General features: G+C 38.0%; 2 protein-coding genes across 2 annotated transcripts in view; both read left to right on the top strand.

Moving 5' to 3' along the window:
• The window catches only part of KIF6 (kinesin family member 6), a 154,490-nt gene extending 145,260 nt beyond the window's left edge, over positions 1–9,230 (top strand). The window contains exons 21-23 of the mRNA XM_083858420.1: positions 3,963–4,049; positions 6,222–6,346; positions 9,133–9,230. Of these exons, the coding sequence (XP_083714546.1) occupies positions 3,963–4,049; positions 6,222–6,346; positions 9,133–9,149 (229 nt within the window). The 3' untranslated portion in view covers positions 9,150–9,230. The remainder of the gene's footprint in view (positions 1–3,962; positions 4,050–6,221; positions 6,347–9,132) is intronic.
• Positions 9,231–11,934: 2,704 nt separating this feature from the next.
• Positions 11,935–20,988, top strand: LOC310907402 (potassium channel, subfamily K, member 16-like; the record flags this gene model as incomplete). The annotated part of the gene is made up of 5 exons (XM_083857622.1): positions 11,935–12,147; positions 16,156–16,270; positions 16,808–16,974; positions 19,350–19,515; positions 20,765–20,988. 5 exons carry the CDS (start codon positions 11,935–11,937, stop codon positions 20,986–20,988), a joined length of 885 nt encoding a protein of 294 aa, XP_083713748.1.
• Positions 20,989–24,028: the final 3,040 nt, after the last annotated feature.

The following is a 24,028-nucleotide window of genomic DNA, read 5'->3' as shown; positions in this document are numbered from 1 at the left end:
TTCCAGAGAAAATTAAGCCTTGGTAAGGATCAAATTTTATTTTATGCTAAGTTAATTTATAACTAAAATAGCAGAGAAGGGAGGCTGGTAATCCTTTTGAGGCTTAAGAAAGACACGCACACCTAAAAGGCACTTGATTCATGGCCAAATATGTCTCTTTTTTCAGTTGAAGAAGTGGCTGAATTGTTAAAGCGTCAAAATGAGTCTATGTTAATAAAAGAGTTGAATAGTGACCGTTTCTGCCTCAGTCAGTGAGGTCTGAAAGGTTGTGGTCCTACCTGCAACTCACACTGTATATATGTTTATGTCTCTTAATGGATTCCTGTCAAATCTGCAAGAAGTCTGAAAATGCATATCAGGCCCAGCAGTCCATGTGTGCTCCACACATTCAGAATTCAAGCACAGTCTTTTGTTCTTCCTCATACAGTCTCTCCCACAAAGACTTTCATTTAAGGAATTTATCAGATCCTTGTCTATTCAAATTGCTTCTCTCACTGAACATTTAGTTTCAGTAGTGTTGAACAGTTCTTGTATTCCCTTTGAATCATATAAATGTTAGATAGTTATTCAAATCTTATAAAAATTTTGGACTTTTTTCCTCCTCTCAGAAGGAATGCATTCCTTTTTATCTCAGTCATATCTTTCTTAACCTCACTCATTTCCTTTTACTGCATCTCATTTGTCCTATTCCAGCAAGCCCCACAATATGTTCGACCTCAGACTCCTCGGCTGTTCTGTTTCTTATTCAAAATCTTCCTGGCACTTTAAATTCCCTTGGAGACGTTTTCAAATAACTCTTCGTGTTGTCTGATGACTTTGAGCATCAGGTTTTTTCTAACAATTATTGTCCTGGATTGCAACAGTTACTCCCTATATTAATGTTGTGTGAAACAAGGTCAATGTTTACATATTTTACACCATTTTCTGTCTAATAATTTTTTATTCCTGCCAATTTTCTGTAGTGTTACATAATGATAAAAACATAATCTGGGAATAACATCATCAATTAGTGACATTTCAAAAGTTTTCACATTCTTTGGTAACAACTGGAATAATTTATCTATGAACTTGCAAGTTAGGCCAAGTTTAATTTTGTATCCAACTACTAAAATGCTCAGCTTTTAAGCAGCTTGAATCTTTCCTGTCTGTACACTGAACATCTGTTCCCCTCATGTCCAAAGCTCAGGATAATTGGACAACTACAGCTGAGGTTTTCTTAACCTTACAGAGGTTGCACACCTTCAAATTTTCACTTTCCATTTCAATCTACCTGATCTTCCATTATTTTTTAACTGGCAGATTAAGTCCTCATACCATGACATGCATCATCTCTGCAGTTCTTCTACCCTGGGTGCTTGAGGGAGCTGATCAGTCCATGGATCAGTTGTCTCTGGGTTCCTGCAGCAAGGGAAACGCTGCTGCAACCCCGTGTACATCTCTATGACCACTGCTCCATGACTGACTGAGAAATACACCCCCATCAGTGGATTCTCCCCCCACAACCCCCCCCCAAAAAAGAAAGTTATCCACTGGGTGAAGCTTCAGGTACTAGATTATAAAAACAAACAGACATGTAAAGTTGACAGACTTCAATATGCAGAAAAAGTAGGAATTTTACTGAAATTGCCAGGAAACTGTCTTTGAGATTTCTTAAACTCAACTCAAGGAAAAATCAGATAGATTCAGAATCAAAACAGGAAATATACGCTGTCAAAACAAGCTGAATAAGGTTAGAGGTTAAAGCTTTGGTGACAGACAAAGAGAAGTGACTTACCTACCTTTTATGTCCACCCAAATACAAAATGTGATCCAGGAATGTTTGCACATTACAGAAATGTTGAATGGCACCTCTAGAGATCTCTGGATCAACCCGTTGCTTGAAGAAGACTTTCATCACACTAAAGTGTGTCAGGCATGGTTTTGTTTGGCTTTGTTGGAGCATCCTGAGATGCCCAGTGCTTCATGCTGATCATACAGAGTGGGGTATCACTACCTCCACCTCATGCTGGCATAATGACTTTCCATTAAATCTAGAGCATTACTAGACCATTTCTCAATTTTTTTGCATTACTAGAACAGCATTTAACACTTGGATGAATAAGGAGTGTCCTGGAAGCCAAACTTCAAAATCATTTCAAAAATTAATTATAAGCTTCCTTATAAATTTCCTTAACTTTCAGGAGAACAGTTTGTGTCCCACAATAAAAATGGCTGCTTGCAACCCCACAGGCACAGGATGGGAGGTTAAGGTCCATCTCTAAACACAGTAATGTTAATTTCCTGATTCTGGGCATCATCTCACTCAGTCTAAGTGGATTTTTTAATATTGCTTTCCATGGGTGCCAGATTCTCCCAGAGCACCCCAAGGCAAGTTTTGCCATTTACTGTCCTTGGGTCCAGAAATGCATTTGAAAGTGACATCCATAGAGTTCCAAGCATGCCACACCTGTAGTATATAAGTGTTTTTGAAATAAGTCTGAATCTAAATCCCCTTTCAGATGGGGATTTAACAATTTTAGGTATTTTTTTTTTAAATTTCAATGGAAAAAAAAAAAAAGTAGTTCAAATATTTAAACTACTGCAAGTTAAAAATAAAATACTTCAGCTGACTCACAGTATTTGTAAAATTATACATTTTGTGCATGGCAAAGAGAAAGCAAAGACACTTATTTCAATGAAAAGAAAGCAATGAAAAATAATCACATTAAGTCACATTACTTTGTGTTTGTTGTAGGCTAAGAATAGAGTCAGGGATGGTTGCTATGGCTCAGTTGATGTGTAGCGATTTATTAAACCGTGGTTATGTGACTTGGATGCCTCAGTATCTCAGGGCACAGGCACAGAGGCCTTTAAGAAAACTGAATTCAAAACACTAAATCACTTTGTTTTTAAGAACTGCCAAATCAGTGGGAAAAAAATGTTCAGGAAATCCTAAAGCAGAATGATGATATGAGGTTCCCAGATACTGTTAAACCACATAGTAGGTAATAACATCACACATCCTTTCTAGCTCTTGTAATATGTAGGTGTAATAGAGTACAGAATATTAACATTAAATAGGATACTGCTTTAGTTGAATTAGGCAGGTGTGAATGGTGTGGGACTCGAGGAGTTAAAGAGAATCATTCAGCAAACCTGGAGCTGTTCAACTGAAAATGACTTATACTCCTGGGCACAATATCTTCTGCAAAACTGAACCTGGCACAGTGTAATACAGTAAAATTTTAGTAATATTTTTTTTTCCCTTTTCAAGTTCTCTGCCAGAAATATCAATTCATCAGCCAACAATGAACAAACTACTGCAGTTAGAAAAACAAGAACTTGCCAATCCTGCCATCTACTGGAAAAATCTTTACACTGAGTAATTTACTTTTTCCACTCTGAGATTGGCACCAGATATGGCAGTATATGCAACCCCCAGGAAAAGCAGACTCCCTAGATATCCAGTGGCGGAAAACTGCCTCCCTAACAGTGAGCTTCCTTGATAATGGTATCTGCAGAGGCAGGAATGCACAGCAGCTGTTTGCAATATATTTGGCTATCATCAGCAAGCCCCATCCCAAAGTCCTCACTGAGTTTTTATCCAGTCTCTCACTGCTTTTGGTAATAAGTTTGTCTGAGTAAAGAAAGAATGGAAAATGAGCGAAGGCCTCACTTGGCTAATAGTCAGTTTAGGAACTAAATATAGCATTACAAACTATATCAAAGTGTTTTACAAGTCTGCCTTAGAAGGCAAACACTAAAAGTACATTTTTTATGAAGTTATTTGTCATTGTTTCATAGCCACATTCTCTACATAAACATAATCATCATGTGGATTAAACTAAAAATCTTCTTTCAGTAAACAAGTGTTTTATATAGACTTTTAAAAAATCTCGGAAAACACCTTCTTTGTGTTTTTTGCCTACGCAAGGGCTATATCCTTTTCTTTATTTCCTTCATTACTTCATTTCCCATTCCAGTTCTTCAGACAGTAGAGACAGCCTGTATGAAGATCCAGCTGTGAAAAACAATTCAACCACTTTTGGCAACCCAACTTTAAAAACAAGGTAAGAACTATAGCTTGGCTACTCAGGGGAAAAAGCAAAGTACCAAATAATGTAATGCCTTCACAATCCTCTTATCAGTCTATTTAAAAACAGTCTCCTTGAAATATATTAAAAAAAAAAATCGAGAATTGCAGATTTTCCTCCAACTTCCAAACTGCAGGCTGCCACACAGGTTTACAATCTGCTGCATCATTAGTTTTCTGTTTGGCCTGAGGCTTTTTTCTCTATAAGCTTATAAATAGTCATGATGTGTCTTCTCAGAGAACAGGAGTCTAAAAGAGTAAATAAGAGAAGTCAGAGTGTGTACGTATTGCAGAATTGTAGAATTCAGGAAATAGGCAGAGATTTTTCATACTTGTGATTTTGTCTTTAAAATATGTTTAATCTCCCTCCCACAAATAATTCTATCAAAATAAAATGGCAACAGTTTCAGGCTTGGCAAAGGTTATATGTCATGTTTTCTCAAAAAAGGTACTGTGTCACTAGATGGACATGAAAAACGACATTCACTTGTCAGGTTGAGAAGCGAGAAAAAGAAGACAAAGGTTTATTTTGGTTTGGGGTTTAAATAGGGTTTGGGCTTTGACCAGCGATTGGGGAACGAGGTTAACACCTCTCTGACCCCACTGGTCAAACCAGAAGTCTATCACAGATAGGAATGTAAAAACAATTTACTTTATTTATGTTACAATGAGTGAGAAACTCCAGTTCAAGAGTGAAAACATGAGAAGGCTGAAAAATTAAGGCGACAGTACTGCTTTGTGAAAATTAGCTTAGCAGGTTAACAGAAGCTACTATAGGTTTAAGTCTCTATTTTTTTTTATTTCTATGTTCTTTTCTCCCACTGCAACATGATGCCAAGTCACTCTAATTCCAGCAGTTATATTCTTATTGTGCTCAACAGCTCTGGTTATTAACGCCCTTAGGAAAATAGGGTCAAGTTAGTTGTTTTTCTACTGCATTAGTAGAAGAAAGCACAAGGGTTTTTTTTCTTTCATTTTCCAGAACAACCCATTTCTAGAGCAGAAAAAAATCGTGACAAATTTCATCCCCCAAACCCTAGTGTTCTAAATTTGGGTTTAAGAAAAGCAGAAGAAGAATAGAAGGTAAAATGGAATTTAGAAAGTACCTTCTCAATATACTGTGGGTTTTTATTTTTTATATTGTTGCTAAATAACTGAAAATCAATCAAGAATAGTCCCTTATTGGTGTTCTGTGATCACCTTGTAAGTTACATAAAAATAGAGGAGTTTTAAGTTCAGAGTAATTTCTTCTTTGTTTTTCCATTTTGGTTCACTGATTCAGGAATGAGATCTTAATTAGTAGATCTTAATTAATCTTAACAAACAGAAGGATATTAGACTGCTGTAAAAGTCAGTCACACAAACCACCTACTGCTACAGCCAGTAAGGAACAGTGAAAATAACTATAATTACAGAGGTAAGATATGTAATAAAAAAGGTTTTCCCTTCAGTTCCACTTGTCCTGTATAGTAAATTTTTGTCACTGTATTTCTCATGTCCCAATTAGTGCTTAATCTTTAAATAAGGTTGAAGATGCAGGTGGAAATTCTTGGCTCTCTCAGCTAATTAGAACAGCTTCATCATGTTACATCATCTTACACCACCAAGGGATCTCTCAAAAACATTATTAGTCAATGATTTAACAGCATAGGTACAAGAGTTCAGCTGGGACTGGAGACTCAGCGGCACAAAGGATTTGCATCTGTCAGGAGATATCCTGAGTGCCACTTGATTGTTTGCTTCTGTGTATGTATGAAAACTTAATTCTCTCACTGTAACCAAAAATTCTATTGATCTGTTCAGATGTATAGCAGCCTGGGGCAAGCAAACACATGACGTAGTCACATCCATAATTTCCTTGATAAACTCACTACATTAAGCTTTTTCACTTGGAATTAAGTCTTTGACTCACCACTACAGTATTGTTAACCCTTTGTGAGAGGTCTATAGCTGATAAGCAAGTAGCCTTCCCACACTAAAGAGATAGTGGCTAATCTTAGGAACCTACATAAGACTATTAAGAAGTCCTGAGATCAATTCTCTGCTTAACTGTGCCATATCTAACAGTACATCTAAAGAATAAAATCCTTCATGGTGAAAAAAAGAGGAGAGAGAAAAAATAACCTTCTTGCTTACTTGAGTCCACAAGCATACTTTCTTATTTCAGAACCCCACCAAATTCAGGTACATCTATTCCTCTGACTGGAGACAGCCAGGCTGATGCTGACATCCTAGCTTTCATTAAAGCAAGACAGAACATCCTGCAAAAGAAAGGTAAATACTGCCAAAAAATAGGAAGCCAAACCAAAATCACCAGTGCTGCATTTTAAAGCCAAAACGGCTTTAGTCCACATTATACTGACACAAGTGAGAACTGATTCTGGCTTCAGTTATATTACATTATGTTCTCAGCCATTCAAAACACTTGAGATTCTTCACATGTATTTCTCAAGTAGCTCAATGCTGCAGGGCAAAACTGTGAAGGCTCTTTGTTTTACTAAGCCACCATCAGTGAATGTCTGGGACATGCATGGCTGTGGAACCTGCACAGTATATTATTTTACCCTTAAACAAATGCATTTGAATGTGGCTTCTTGATGATTCAAAATTTTCTGTATAGATTTTCTTTAAACTATCTGTCCTGGTTTTCATCCAGTACAAATTTAGTTGTAGCAGTTGAAATCAAATAAAGATTACTCAATGGTTACACTGTACCCCTACCTCAGGAGGCAGACTGGCCCACTGTGCCTAGCAAAGAGTATGTCCTTAACAGGTATTTCACTATTTCAAGGTCTAATAAAATTTTCTATGAGTATCTATTGTCAGATCAGGTACTGAGAGCAATCATAGGAAGGTAATAAAGTTCACTCTAGAGTGTAGATAAGTAAAATTGGCAGGAAGCAGAAAGCAATAAATAAACAACAGTGGCACTGCAAGGTAGCCTAAAAGTAATTTATCAGGATAAAGAAAAATGACCTGTGCTTTTTCTTTTCCCTGAATAGTAGTTTTTAGTGGCAGCAACCAATTAGACAGAATATGAGCATGTTAGTGGTTACTGAAGCAATAACTTTCCATCAGCACTTCAGTGCTGATGACAGCATTTTTCAACAGGCTATCTGCACCTGGCAGATGGTGTTAGCACTGCCACAAAGTGGGGCTTTGGTATCACACTGCTTATCAGAAAACTGTCAGGTAAACACACACTGGCTGAAAAAACAGCCTCCCTACACTCATCCAAAGCAAACACTTAGCACACTTAGGCTTTGGGATCCCTTTTGTCTTTATTTAGAAAAGCTGTTGTCAGGTTTCTTTTGCAAATGAAATTAAACTGGATTTATAGGCAGCTCATCAGAAGGTTAGTGATGTGTTACAACAAACATTTCAGGCCTTAGAAGGTCCAAATCTGACTCAATCTGTGAGGTAATGTAATTAACAGGAGCACATCTTATCCTCTGATCATCTCCTAAATCACACCACATCCAGAATGTCTCTCTCAAATGCCTTTTCCATCCTGATTGTTTTCAACCAGTGGCTATCACATGGCATCATCCATCAGTTTCAGAAGGGGCTAGGCATTCAACATTGACAACTATTTAGACCTCAAGTCATAAAAGGTATTCTTGCAGAACAAAGGGCAGTCAACACTTTTAAAATTATTTTGAAGTTCAGTTAGATAAGATGAACTGCTATAAGTAGATGAAAAAGGAATGGAGTAGCATTTGATCATCCTGGCAGTGAAGGGCTGGATGACTCAACAAATTGCTAAGCATAAGCAGAAGAATAAAAAGTAAAGAGGCTCTGTCTGTTGAACAAACATGTAGGGATCTGATGTGTCATAGACAAGATACAGCTCAGCAGCAAGTTCTGAGGAGGATTTGGTGTCAACCTAGCAGATAGAAGAAGGCTTTTCTTCCTTGTGAGGAAAGGGAAAACCTTCCAGATTTAACGAATGAAGCCAGTGATAGCAGGACCCATTGAGCAAGTAAAGTTTGTAAATTCTAATTTAGCAAGATGAAGGAGAACTAGATGCTTTTCCTTTAGAGGACAGGAATGGGGGCTATGTCCCCCTTCCTGCCCCCACAAAGAAAAACTTTCAAATGTAGAGTTAGGTAGAGTTAGGTAGAGAGGAAGAGTAGAAGAATGTAATCTCACTTCAAACTTTAGGGGGAAAACACTATGTGTCATCAGTCACATAACTTTTCCTCAAGAGATTTCAAACATATAAATAATAAACCAAAGATAAATTATTTGCCCAGAGCCATTAAGCTGAGTCAGACAGTTTCACACAGAATCTAAGTGTGCTGAGTCCCAGTTAAGTGCTCTATTGCTTCCTTACCAGTCTCTCAACTGAGATGTTCAACAATCCTTTCTACATTTGCATGAAAATGTATTAGCTGTCTGCAAAACTATAACACACCCAGTGCCCGGCAGGAAACAATATGAGGAAACATGAGGTCAGCCAAGCCAAAGTCTGCTGGGCTTAAAAACTGTCAACATCCTTACTGCTCTTTCCTTTATTGATCCTGGCCCTTTCAAACTGTTATATTAGTATCTTAGAAGCAAACTGCGGCCCCTACTACACATTAGAGGGGAAGAAAAAAGAAAAAAAAGAATAAATGTGTGCAGAAGCCAACAGAGTGGAAAATAAGTTTCATAAATAGAAAGCATGGGAATGCTCAATGTCCTTAGTGACAGTAATGCAGGGGTGGAAATGAGAGGTCTCAGTAAAGATTACCTCAGAGGCTGTAGGTTATTACCATTTGCTTTCTAAACAGAGCAGGTACACTCATAGGGCCTTGCTGGGATTGTTAAAGCATTGTAATGACTACACTGGAAAGCTTTTTAGAAAAGGGCTACTCAGCAAACATGCTTTTGATGCCATGTTCAGTGTTGGGGTAGAGAAATGAAAATGCAGAAGAGTAGATGAATGATTTTTGCATCTTAAAAGATTTAAATTAAAGGATTTGTTTTTCTTTCTTGTTTTGTGTTTCTGAAGTTTGTTTTAAAACTGACAATGCAACCTGAAATGTAGTCTAATGTACTTCTTTATCTCCTTTCAGGCTTGGGGAACAAATGAAATTCTTGTCACAGTCCACTATTTCCTTTTAGAAACATTGAAAGATCTTTATTCTTTCCCTTCCTCTTCTGTTTAGAAACAGGTACAAATAAGTATTTCAGATGTACAGGTTTAATTGGTAAAGGTATATAAACTGTCTTTGACAGCAAAATCTTATTTCTCCAACAATCGATATTTGAGTATTTCCTCTCAGTATCTTCACCTTGCATTATGATTAACAAAACTGAAACAACTAATCAGGAGTTTGCCAAACATGTTTGTTTATGAGAATTCCTTGTGCATTTCTAAATGTTAAAATTATCTAATGTATTAATGCTCTTATACATCTTTAATCTGGGAAAAGCTTATTACTACTGATAAGGGGGTTTTGCATCAATTTGCATAAGGCTTTATTAATTATACCTATTGAGCATCAAGAGATATCTATTCAATAACAGTAGTTATGTGAGTTATACAATTCCGTAAAATTTCATGTGAGATTTTTCCCCCTCAAGGAATAACAATTTTTATATCAGATTATTAGAATATTGAGATTGCATTGTAATATAAAAACAAATGTATTTGAGAAAGTAATTCTGGAGTTCTAAATTTCCAAACTGTTTTCTTTTTATTTGAATGGATTAAATGTTGTGCAGAATGGATTAAACTGTGCAAAATGCACACCCTCCCAGAATATACAGGTTTCAGAAGAAACAACTACACTAAATCGGCTTTAAACAGAACAAGGGCAATACTTCTGAAACACCATTGAGATGTGAAAATTTAAATGCATTTATATCTTATATACAATGTAATTTCACTATTGACTTGGTACTATTTTATTGCAAAATATCCAGTTATGAAACAACTTGTTTTACACATTAAATTAAAAATTCAATGCAAAGTACAAAATATTTCTCTGATATATATACTACCATATTGAAGCTGTCACTTTTCATGCTAGTGATAGTCTTATATTCATGCATTTAGAAGCATATGGGTTGTTCACATAAAAATAAAACAATATATTGGCAGAAGACATATTCTCAAGGATGTGTATTTCTTTGTATACATGCTGATTCTTAATCCTTTGTCAAATTCATAATTATACAGAGGTACATGGTGAATCGTTGTGTCCAAACCTACAGAAGATATGTTTGTCAAATTAACAACTAATATGCAATCAATTAAAATATTAAAGTTGTACCTTTTTTTTGCATTTTAATTTTCTGTAAAAGTCAACACAAATACCATATAAATTGGTAAGCTTTAGCAGAATTTAGTATGTGCAAACTGAGATAAAAGTCAGATCTACTCTTACTTTGAGAAGAGTTCAAGGATTTACTTAAACTTCCATCTCCCAACTGGTTTGCTTTTTCAGCTGAAAAAAAACACCAGACCACCAAGGCTCTGAATCCTTGCACATTGCACATCCCTATTGAAATCTTTCTGTTCCCCTACTCACACTGACAGAGCAGTCCCAGACAAAGTCCAGGGTGGTCTCCTGAGAATTACACACAATAGTTTTCACTTTTCAGAGTGGCAGGTGGCCTTCTGCTGACAGTGAGTCATCCTCCTGTGGATGATGGTTGGCCCCAGGTTATGAACACAGTACAAATGGCAAGTCCAGGAACTTTCCCACGTACAGATATGAATCAAATAATTTTTTCAGTCTTTTTCTGTGAGCACTACCTCTCATTGGAAGACAGGTGTAAAACCATATGAATGCTAAGCAAAGTAGGGATACCTATATCCAGAATATTTTAACCATAAGGGAGTATAATAACAAAATTGCAGCCCTAGCCACCTGGCCATCATCGTGTGTGTGTATGTGTGTGTGTTTGTTTTCTTTCAGAAGCAGTGTGACACAGATGACACTTGCCATAAAGCTCTTCCTACAGAAAAAAACGCAAGCCCAGCTCATTTCCAGTGCATGATAATTATTAAGGCTCCTATGAGTGAAACTGATACTTTTTTAGCTAATAATTAACCTTAAGCCCTCCTGCCCCCTTAAGTATTTGTATTAAAAAGGCAATACAGAGACTGAAAGCAGTAGGCATGAGTAGTTTATTCTCCAGCTCTATGGACTAAAGGGTGGAGTCATCTGACAGGATTCAGGAGCAGTAGGCAGTGAGTGAGGGGAGTGATCTTTTTAGGGCTAGAAAAGAAAGAGATTCTGTTGTGTGACCAGGTTGAATTGAGGATGGTTATAAGCTTCACCATGCTGGTTTTACTGGTGGCAGCAGTGTTTGCATGGTACAGACAGCAGCTATTGACTTTTCCATTTATTCAGCTCCATACTCTTCTTTTTTCTGGGGAGTCTACTGTGATTAGAGAGTTTAGAGCATTTTGTTGTACAGAAGCTTAGTGTTTAGAGTAAGGCTTTACTTGTAAAGACTTTAAGAGTCTATCTGTGGCTCTATGTTCATATGACCTGGGGTAAGTCATATAGCCTCAGATTTGGTTCAGCTTCCCAGACTGGAAACCAATACCACCCTCAGAGGGCTTTATTCATTTGATTGCGATCTTTGGATAAAAGCTAATAGAAGAAAAACTCTATGATCCACACTCTTTTTAGCTATAAATGTTCACCCTTTATTTTGGATAGAGAACAGATGTGGAGGCATAAAATTTCTCTGTTAGTCTCATTATGTAAGCCCTGATACCCTGATGTTTTATTGAAAAACTCTCCATGGCAGTAGCTGGAAACATGGGTGTGTGATTCCTGGGTGTTTTGGGTAGGTCACATCTTGGAACAGTAACGTATAAAGTATTCAGCAGGGGCTGGCAAGGGCAGATCAGCAGCATGCCCCTCTTCACTATGCACAGCCGGCAGATCAGCTGGACTTCACTTTTGGTACTGGGGTACCTCTTTTACCTCCTCCTGGGTGCTATGGTGTTCCAGCTGCTGGAGAAGCAGGCAGAAACACATTTTCGGGACCAGTTCCAGCTGGAAAAGCTCAAATTCCTGCAGAATTACACATGCTTGGACAGACAAGCCCTGGAGCAGTTTGTACAGGTAAGAGGAGAAGGTTTCCATTATTTTGTTCAAGCATTATTTTCATTAGAAGAAATTATACTATTGGGGCCAAGTATCCAAGCATGATATAAACTGATCAGCTGTCCATGATATTAAATATCTAACTTTATAAATAACTCGAGCCCATTCATATACTTCTTTATCTTTGTCTATGGAAGTACTTTATTTCCACAGTTACAAACTCCCAAAATTTAAGTGCATCTAGTGATGCACTTGTGCTGCATTGCAATAATTTCAGCTTCATGGTTTTCATCTCCCTATTAATTATTCCCCAGAATTATACATGAGAACAAAAAACAAGAATCAAACCTAAAGAAGTAAGTTGCCCTTCCAAGGTTCTCCAGTCCAAACCTGGCAAACTCTTCTCTTTTGTACTAGAAATTGTCCACTACCTTTGAAGGTGGTCCTGCACTTCCAGCATAAAGAAAAGATAAAGTCAACCATCACAAACTGTGTTATCTATCGCTTATAAGAGATAAAGGGCTTTTGTTCAATACGGGTTGTCAATTAATGACAACTTCAATTACATTTTAAACTTTTCCTCAAAACTGGCTGGAGATACCTTTCCTGGTATTATAGATATATTCTCCTAATAGTACTGCAAGAACTGGAGAGAAATTTTTGAACTTTGAATCCTTGAGTTTCTTTGTGCTCAAAACATACCTAGTTGCAGAGCTGGGTGCCTTAACAGTTTGAACTCTCTCTACCATGTAATTAACACTGATAAAAACTCAAAACAATGTGTACTGCCCAGGTCAGAGGACTTCCATGAAGGTATATGATTTTGAACAACAAAAATCCCAGACTTTGTATATGGATTTAAGCAAACAGTGAAGCTCAGATCAGAAAGTGTAAGAAAATGTGCCTGAACCTCTATGTCTAAAAGCTGATGTTCCTATTACTAATACTGTGATATATTACTTGTGGAACATTGGGCATTGGCCATAAAATGACTATAGCTTTCAAGAACTTAAATGCCTAAAAACACGTCTATTTTTTCACCTTCATGACTTGGTGATATTATCTGTCCCTCCCTTATCTCTCTGATAGTGATTGCAGAGGTGAAAATTCTGATTCTCATTCTAAACCTAGCTGTGATACTTTATGTGATTGTAAGGTTTATTCAAATCTCCACTACCCTCAAAACCTTAGGGGAGGTCACACATGTCCAGATTCTTCTCTCTCTGACTCCAGTGGAGTTTTCTTAGATTCACTGCCATGTCACTCAGAAAATCGCATTTTGCTACTGTATCTCTGCTGAATTAAACAGAATTTCACTTGTAAGCTGTTCCAGATGAAGCCGGCTGAGGGCACCAAATCATCTACAATGCACCAAGTTTCAAAGTATTGAGACTTGGTAGTCCTCAAAGTGTGTGTATATATATATATGTGTGTATATATATATATATATAAAGTGCAGGTAGTCTCTGGCCCATATGTTGCTTACAAGACATGTTAACAAATTTGTCTCTTATTAATATTAGCAAACACTAGTCTTCCCATATTAAATCTCTAATGCAGAGAAGCAGTTATGTCTCTGCATGTTTTAACTATATGGTTAAGGAAACCTGTTCATCATGTCACTAGTTCCAATCTGAAAAGTCACAGTACTTAGTCTGCAGTGAGACACAGCCCCTGGACTCAGTCTGTTCAGCTAATAAGTGTAAGATGTCTTAATGCTCATTCTTTAAACCTAAATCCTGCTATGTGAGATTCAACACAGGGTTTTGTTGTTGTTGTTGTTGTTGTTGTTTTTGCATATCTATTGTCACTTATAATGAGTTACCACTTATAATTCATTAACTTTTGACTCCATTATGCATGAAACAAATTCTTGTAATTCCATGTAAATGAACGGCATTGGTTCTGCATAGCTAAAACTACCTAGCTGAGAGACTACCTAGCTCTACCTAGCTAGGTAGCTAAAACTACCTAGCTCTGAGCTGCAGCTCCTAACATGAGCAGCCTGGAGCTTTGGGAAAGTGCAGATCCAAACTCTTTTATCTAACGCATCTCTGGTAGGCAAACTTTGGTCAGGAAATTAAGTCTCACAGCATAACTGAGAAGCAGATGCATTGAGTAAGGAGTCTGTGTTTTGATCATATCCATAATTTTTCAGTCTCAAAGGACATGATATAAACACAGACCAAAAGAGCCAAATCCTTGTCTATGACCACAGCTGCAGCGTGCATTGGCAGGGAGACAGGAGCAGAAACAGCAGGCAGTTTTTATTCTCTCCACATCCTACTATAGCTTAGTGTAGGTTTCATCTTCTTACTGTAAATTACAGCACATTGACATACTGACAACTACTCTCCCAAAGGCAACAGCTAATGTTCACCAACCATTCAGCAGCTGTCATAACCCTTACCTGAGCTGTAGATGAAAGGAGCCAGGAGCCATTATAACTGTTCTACAGGAACCTGTTTTTTGGGCACCAGAATGCCATTTCATTCATGGGGTTCTTTCATGGGCTTGTACTTAACAGCATTGATTATACCAAGAAATCTGGCATTGTCAAACTGTGTCTGAAAGGTCCAACATTCAAAGTTGCCTTATTCTTCTGTGTTGGCTCTCATGATGTGAGTGGAACTCCAGTGATCTCTTGTGCATTGAAATGCACAGAACTGTCAAATGTTCCTTACAGGAATAAATTAAACGTGATTATTTCAAAATCCTCATACCTCAGTAGCTTCTGTATGTTTCTTTTAAGCAGTAAACTTAATAAGTGACCCTAGAAAATCTGGCATGTTGAATTCTTCTCATTCTAAGAAAAGGCTTTTAATGGATAATGCAAAGTTCTTTGTCATATTGAAAATAAGTTCTGCTGACACTGACACCATGACATCATGATGTCATGACATCACACATGATGATGTCCAGCAGCCCTCTGATAAATTTGACCAATGCTGTAGGATTTTTTACTGAAGGAATCAAATCAGCTACTATACATAGGATACTTAGTCCACCAGTACAGATCAGCTAATATTGCAGAACCTGTCCAAAATCAGATACCTTGTAGTAGTTATGTTCACTAAAAAAGCAATCTTTCTGGGAGTGGCTAACATTTGAATCAAGAAAGAGTATCTTTGTGGGTCTCATACTCCTGGAACCAGCTAAAGCTGGGGTTGCTATTGACTCGTGATCATGTCTTACATCATACAAATTCTTTAAAAGAATGAACAAGTAATTCCTTCAGGCATTTTGCAAAATTACAAAGGCTGTGACTTAGCCTTTGTAAGGTATGTGACAAACAAGGGGATTCTTAAAACCCCACCCACTGAGCAGAGGGAAACCAACCTCCCACGGAGAAATCCTTGGTGACAGCAAAGGAACACAATCTTCATTAAGGCAGTCGGCAGGATATTTGATGCAGGAACAGTAATTTTTTGGCAACAGTAGTTTTCATCTGTTAAGAGCTATCTGGAATAGCAGAGAATATTCTATTACTTAATCTTTCAGACTAGGAGAAGCCTAATATTCACTGAAAATTATATGGAAGTCATATCCAAAAGTAGTAATTCATCCCTACTAGTACTACATGGAGAAAACAGAAATGAGCATGTTCCCCATCCCCCTGCCCACAGACATAATTACACATTTACACACGCCAAAATTAAAAACTTGAATGAGATTACAGGATTACAGAAGGAGAGAAGAGCAACTACTTTATTTTTTATGGCACAACTTTAATTTTTTTCTGAGTTTTATCACATTGAGGAATCCTCTACACACTTCCTCTTAGATTTCATCCAGCTGGGGAACCTATCATACTTCAGTGACCTGTTCTCCTATAGCAAGAGTTCAAGTTCCTGGCCAGCTCTATTTCCAAGTTCTGCCATGTCAGCAGAAGTTCTTTTCAGTCCAACTCTAGCTTGTTATCTACCCTGTTTATCACTTTGCTTGCTCAAGATGGAAAAAGTATTTACTTATCTCTGTTTCTGGCATTCTTCCTCATCTTTGCTCCTTTGACCTTTTCCACTTCAGGTCCTCATGGAAGCATGGGAAAAGGGGGTCAACCCAGAAGGAAACTCTACAAATCCCAGTAACTGGGACTTCGGCAACTCCTTTTTTTTTGCAGGAACTGTTGTCACCACTATAGGTGAGGTACTCTCTTTCCTTAAAAACTGGTGTTTCCTCCAGCTGTCCTGTAAAGCCCCCAGAAATGTGTAATTAGTGGACAGAATACACCTGCAAGACAATCAACTACTGTGGGTTCTGGTTGTCTATTGGTTTCCAGTTATGCCTGTTATTTTTCCATATACAGTATTTTATACCCTCAAAAAAGCTGAGTGCCTACTTGGTACATGCAAGATCATTTTGTACATGGACAGCACATCTTTAGGTTGTTTTGAAGCTCTGAGTCACACTCACAACAAAATCAGAGGCCTATAGAAAGTTACAACAGTACCTGGAAGAGTAATATTTTTCATGTTTAACTTTCAGCTAGTACTAGTGAACACAAAAGGCTTCATCATAAGCAATGGCAATTTGCAGACAGATTTAACTGCAGAAAATCATAGATCCACAGGTTCCTGAAGCTTAATGTAGTTGAGCTTCCAAGCTTACAAACACTCCATGACACATGCAGCTTGACCGTAGAGCCTTTTCATGTAGCTGTTTTCTTCTTTTTTTCCAGGTTATGGTAACCTGTCCCCCAGCACAGTGGCAGGGCAGATCTTCTGTGTGTTTTATGCCTTATTTGGAGTGCCCCTCAACCTGGCCTTCCTTAATCAGCTGGGGAAAGCTCTCAATGCTCATCTGCTTACCCTGGAAAGATGGGTGCAAAAGCCAGGGCGTGCCCAGGTACAGTGCCTATTTACCATTTGTTTTCACTATTTTAAAACTAGTTAAAGTTCTCTTCTCAGATAGCTGCTGCTGCTAGCTTAGGTTTCCGTGTGTGAAAAACAGCAGTTACGTGGCCCTCTCTATCAGAAACTTGATACTCTCAATTTACCTACGATAGTGTTAAAACTATAAGCTTTTGCTTGAGGGGCCCTAGATTTGCCTTTTTAAACCTTTACTCAGCAAAACCATAGACCTGGTGACCTTGGCAGAATACGTGCATGTACACACATTGCCAAATCAAGCCCTTATTCTCCAGCCTGTGCCAGCATCTATCCAGAGTCTAGCTCTACACCATGCAAAGGCAACTTATTTTTATTGGCCTAATAATCTGGCTGGAATTAGCTTTCCTGTTTGTGCCAGCAACTTAGCTCTTCCTTCCTTTTCTTTTCTTAAAATGTGAATACTCTTTACTTACAGTTTATTGGTGAGTCGTTGAACTAATCCAGACATTTTTAATAAGAAAAGTACTGATAATGGAAAATACAAGAAGGTTGTTTATTACAAAGTTAGTGCACGCTTCTGAGAAAAGGTTCAATAAATTGACCCCTTCAGTTAGGGAAAAGAGAGATTAGATATGTGAGATATGTTGAAAGATTTCAGCGTTCTGGCACAAGTTTTTTCTTTTACATTTGTAAAATCTCTTGAGTCACTACATTCTTTATCTACGATGGGAAAGCTATAAAGGTACCGTCAAATGCAGACTTGGATTATACAGACAAGAAATTCTCTAGCTGCATAACCTCTGCCTGCTCCCCAAACACATGAAGCTCTAACATCGAGATTTTCATAGTAGTCTAGCTGTATCTTTCCTATTTTTCTGATAGCAGCTCAGTGATGTGATCTTTTACTTTGCCTTTTCACTTCTGAGTTGACACCTCATTTCTGACAGAACTCCTATGATGAGACAAAGCTTTGGAGCTGTATCTGCTTGTTTGCTCTGAAAAGTGTATTCAAGGAAGTTGGTTTATCTCCGTACAAAGAGAATTTTGTCATGCTGTGGGGAATTAATTGCAATCAGTTATTCCTTTGTTATTCCTGACTTATTGTTCCCAACATTACACGTTTATATGAGAAAGTTCTTAAAAGACAGGTTAAAAAGTAAAATTGTTCATTTCAGTATACATTTTAATGCAAAGTTTATTATGTAATTAAATGCTGTAATAAAGGTACTGGAATGAAGTAAATGAGAACAACTGAATTATATATCAACTATAAACATGTCAATCAGTAATTCTCAAACTGCTCTGCAAATGAGGCAAGTATTATTACACCGCTAGAGAGACACAACACATAATACAGAAGTGACTTGTCAAAGTCACTCAGTCATCTCAAGCCAAGTTTCTCAAGCTCAAAGCATCATTTTTTTTTTTTGTGAGATAATTCAGAGAGAGAAATTAAAACATGATATCTGGACCTTCCACTTTATAAACAGTGGTTTGGCTTTTCATCCAGTCACAATAGGCTCATTAATAGAAAATCATACTCCAGTTTGATTGCCCTTGAGGGCAGTTTTAAATAACTGTAATGAGTTTGCATCAGCCCACACATCATTAGTTAAAAGTTCACCAGAATATGTTCCCTGGAAACACATGAGTTCCTGATCATCATTCCTAAACTCCTAAAATCCCTTCAGGACCCATCCACTGACCCTTCTTTGTACCTATCTACCACAGTCATATATACAGTAACTTATCTCCCTGAAGGCAGACGTTTGTCCTGAGAGGCACAAATCTACCCTGTGCTAACACAAACCAGTTCTGCTCTGAGCACTTCTGAGTTAAAAATGAAAGCAGACAAACTGACTTCACTTAGGTTTCATCCAAACATATTTTTGGCTGAGCTCTTGCAAGGCACTTTATAAATCTTTGGAAGCAGTCATAGTGAAAAGAACCCTAATTTGTTCTTGCCAATCTTTTTTTTTTGTGAGTTATGCACTACGTGGTGATTTTCCTCAGAGAAGAGCTAGTTGACTACAAGAGCATCTCTACTTGAATTGAAATGGTAAAATGAGTATTTCATTCCAACGGCTGTCATAGTAAATCTGAAAATATGACTACAGCATTCTTGAAAACTCATTGCAAAAAGCTTTTTTAAAATCCTCCTTTTTTCCTAATTTTAAGATTTTTTTTTTCATGGTTAGGTACAATATCTATGTGCAGGGTAAACAGTGAGCTCAACCTGCAGTACATGGAAGCATTGGGTCATCCTTCTTTTTTTTTTGCCATTGCTCCCAGGTGGAGTGGATTTCTGATTCAAGAGTAAAACAGAGACAGCAGTTTTGACAAGACAACTTCTCCATGCTCTTTAGCTGCCATCTTCCTCTTCTCTTTCAGGTGGTTCAAACACTGACAGTGGCCATCTTCCTGACCACTGGGACCTTGCTTTTCCTGGTGTTTCCACCATTAGTCTTCAGTTATGTAGAAGGCTGGAGCTACGGAGAAGGCTTTTACTTCACCTTCATCACCCTGAGCACCATTGGCTTTGGGGACTATGTAGTAGGTAAAAAAGGACATGAACTGGATTGAGCTTTGTTGAAATTCATAACTCTAGTATGAAACTAAATACAGGGAGCATAGATATCCATTCCACTGTAGATCTGGTCAAGAGTGAGCTCAGCCAGACCAGTAACAATGAGCTAATGTATTGTAGCATATGAGCATTTTTTTTGTAACAGCCAACCTGAGAATTACCCAACTCATTTCACACATGCCACTGAATACTCATTCAACAGTGGCTGTGTCCAGGCTGGTACAAACGTTACCAAGAGTGAAAGATGGAATATAAATAAAATTCCTTTTTCAGTATTAAGACTTTAAACCACACTCTCCTAACACTGATTTGTTTTAGCAAGTGCCTACCATTCCCAACAACAAATCATATCAAATATTAAATAATAAGTACATAAAATGGGGAGAAGATTACTGACACACACAGGATGCCTCTGAAACAAAACAATCCCAGTGACATTACATAGTCTTTAGACCTCTAGGTTGAGAACATCATGGTAGAAACACGAGGGGCTATTTTTACACACACTTACTTGAACAAATGTATAATCTTAACAGATTATGTGTCATTTGTTTATGTGTTTATGTGTTAAAACCACTAGGGTTTCTTACTTCATCTCCTCTCCTGAAGGTCATAACTGTGTCCCAAAAGGAGATAAAAAAGAATCCCATGCTGAATCTGGCACTGTGGAGTTTCATGACTGTATCAGCTACACTGATTGTCCATGCTGTGGAAATATCAAACCAGGGATTAAGAGTCTCATAACCACTTAATTAAAATGTCTACATTTCTCATATTATCCAAGTGATTGTGAATCCCAGGAACTGAAGTCATATCACCCTCCAAAAAGCAATCACTGCATCACTAAATTCTAGCTTTCTAAATCATCTGAGATCCCCTGTGTGCCCCTTGAGTAAAATATGATTAATATGGCTTCAGCATTTAATTTCCAAGATTCTTTTCCTCTGTTGTTGGCTACGAACCATTGACTTTGAGCATCCCTGATTAATATTATATATGGGTATTTTTATTATATAGCCTCAGCCTCAGGGATTTCATGCTAACTGTGCTAAGCTTTACCTCAGAGTTGTTATGAAAAAAAAAAAATCTATCTGCTGATGGATCACACAAGCTTGTTAATACACACACTTTTGCAAGGACTGGAGAAGGTGTATGAGTATGTATGTTTATCAGACCAAAGCTGCCAAGATAAATATACAAATTTTCCTGGATTTTTCAGGCACAAACCCCAACAAGCACTATATCCCTGTGTACAGGAGCCTAGCTGCCATATGGATTGTTTTTGGCTTGGCCTGGCTGGCTCTGGTCTTCAACGTGGGAGCTGACTTGATGGAAAGATACCTTCAGCTAAAGTGGCACAAGTCTGACTTAAGCTTGGCAGAAGGAGACACCACCAAATTGGAAGATGAACCTGAGCAGCCTAGAATTCATATCCCTAGCTGAGCAAGGTACAAAGAAAGCAGTCTTGAAACTGCATCTTCCACCTGTTTCTCACACTTTATCCACCCCTGTGGATAAAGGACTAAACCACACGTTGTGCACTGTTTCCTGAAGAGAGGAAATGTTTCAGATACATGGAAAATTCCACACCCTGTGTAGGCATCAGCCAGTTAAAACCCCAAGGAAGGAGCATAAGTGGTTATACTACTGTCTCAGAATTCATTTTACACTTCTCATTCTAAGGCAACTTCCCTTGAAATAATCAATTATTATCCTTTCTCTAGTGGGATTCAGTTCTTATGGTCACTCCTTTTCAAAAAATCCATAGTGACTGCCTCCCAGCTTCAATAAGAAGTCATTTCACCAAGAATCTCAAGTGGAAAAAGTCAGGCACATAAATCTTTCTTCATTTCCAATCAGAAAACAAACAAAACTACAGTGAAATATCATCATCTTAATGACACCTGCTTAATGACATTCACCCAACTAAGATTCAGTTGATATTGTCTGAAATGAATAGTTTTCATAAAAAATTACAACATTTCTTTATTTTCTGGGTTAAGATACTTCTCTTTTAGTTGTGAGGAAATTATGTGTCTGTTCATCTCTGCCTGGACTGTTACAATTTGCCTCAGAGCAAACTGCCAGCTCAAAGCAGGTCCTTATCAGAGTTCATTTCACAGCCGCTTGAAAACAGCACTTTAAACTAGATCTAAAAGCAAGGAGACATCCTTATTTCCAGCCAGATCACAAATACCATTAGAGCCCAGAATTTGCTTTGGGCCAGTTCACAGAAGAGCTATTATGCACCATACAGAACTGATGCTGTACATTTACCTCTAAATAAGGCCAATGATAGGTTCTTGCATTCAGTCTGATCCTCGGTCAGGCCCATTGTGTGATCCATCAGAAACAGGGAGATGGAATTTATCCCAGTTATTGTAAGTCAAAAGCAGCAGCCAACCCCAAAAGAGATGAAAAACCAAAGTACATATAAGCACCTAATAAGGGACTAGTCACTGAGATGCAGATATGTAGCAATACTCTCTATTAAAGTAAACTCCAGAAACTTGATAAAACAACTATCCATTAATTTGGGTACCATGCTCAATCATCTCTAACGTTCCATGGGTATGTTTGTAATTATATACACATTGCTATTCATTCAATATGTCTATATCTCATAGTAACCATCCATTAATCCTTTTGAACTCATTTATAAGAGGAACTTTAATGTAAAGGATGAGTGAAATATGGCTGGGTACGTAGACTAGCCCCGAGCTAGCGTGTCAGACTATAGGAACATCAAATGTCAGCCTTTCAACAGCACTTTGTTATTTCATTTTGGAGATGTGTCCATAAACATGTAGACACTTGTGTAGGTCAGTAATTTTTTCCTTCATACTTCTAAGGAGGGTCACAACAGATGTTTGTTCTTACACCTGACAAGGTGCGTGTTTTCTTTGCCAGTTGCTGACTCTTGCATAGTGCAGTGTGACTACTCAAATCTGAAATGCTGGCATATAAGAATACTGGTTATGGTTTATTCAACTAATTTAGAAAATGAATGTTCAAATGCTTATCCCATCCAAGATTTCCCTCATGTCTTTCCACTACCTACCTCACAGATTTTTATCTCCTCGGTTTTTGCACTGATCTTCCTTCCTCTATGCCCTCAGCTATTCCCATAAATTTATGCAATGGCTTTCTCTGTAGACTTTCACTGAGAGCAGGCAACTCTCTCCTGTCTGGCTTTTTGTATCTTTGCAAATCTCACAGGAAACTTTCTCTCTCAGTATTTTCTGTTCTTCAGACACAATGTTTGCACTTGTTAACATCATCACCATCACTGCACTCTGTACCTGCCTTGTGTTAACACCATGAGACACTTTTGGCCTCTTTATGTAAAATACAAAACCAAAGTCCTGCTGACTTCTATATCTAACCTGTTTTCTTCACCTTGCTGTTTTCCATTCCTTCTGTACTTTATCAAGCCGCAGTCAGCCACAACACAAGCACTAGTCTAAAGGTGATCCTATCCAGTGTTGTACACTATGCTGCATGCCATAAAAAAAAAAAAAAAAGATAAAGAGCTTTATCAGGGATAGAAAGCACTTACTGACAAAGTGTTTCTTAAAATTATCCTTACTTGACATCTGACTGCAGGAAGTTTGAGTTGTTTTTACTGCAGTCCAGAAAATTGCTCCTGTATCTGATACTGATTTTGCAAAGTAGCAGCAAATGGTGAGACTACCTCCTGGATTTTTTGCTACTGCTGCATTTACTAAAGCTGACAGTAGCTGCAGCTGTTCTCCAGCTGCCCAACAGAAGACTCAGAAACCTGCCTTTAAATCAAGCATATGGCCATGTTGGAAAAGAAATGAGAAGGATACTGATGCCCATTCCTGTGGTACATAAGCTACAGAAATTTCTTGCTCATTTTGTCAATTTTCAAGGTTCTGGAAAGCTCCTAAAGGTCACACACATCTCTAATAAAAGTTACTATGAGATACATACTGGGAGCACTGGCCCAGGTTTTGAGCACGGATGGACCAAGTGCCTTCTGGCAGTGTTCCCCTAATAAAAGTGTACTCATCAAGTATCAACTGACCAGCTAAGAAAAGTAACATGGAAGAACTGCACAATCACAAGGACTTGCTATGAGCCAGAGGAGCACACAAAAGAGATTCTTCTGGTCTAATAACCCATTTTACCAGTGGTGTATTTCTGCCCAGAATGGGGAGCACGCTCAGCTCCAAGCATGGAAAATGGAACTTTTTCAGCCTCTAAATGTGGCTCTACAGGCTGTGGCAGAAGCAATGGCCCAGGCAGTGTTCATCTGTGATGTGGAAAAGTAGCATTTTCTCCTGAGCAGCTATCATCTCGAGTCCAGGGCAGGACAAGAAGCAAATGTCCTTCCAGGCTTACACTTACCCTTTTAGCCTACTCAACAAGCCGTTCTTCATCCTCAGATATAGATGTTGTTTTTCTAGACAACACCAAAGTGTCATTGGCAAATATTTGAGCCTTTCTCTGTGGAAAT

The sequence above is a fragment of the Zosterops lateralis genome (genome assembly GCF_965231275.1).
Source record: "Zosterops lateralis genome assembly, chromosome: 3".
Lineage (NCBI taxonomy): Eukaryota > Metazoa > Chordata > Aves > Passeriformes > Zosteropidae > Zosterops > Zosterops lateralis.
The sequence above is the reverse complement of the archived record's forward strand: the minus strand, read 5'-3'. Positions and strand labels throughout refer to the sequence as shown.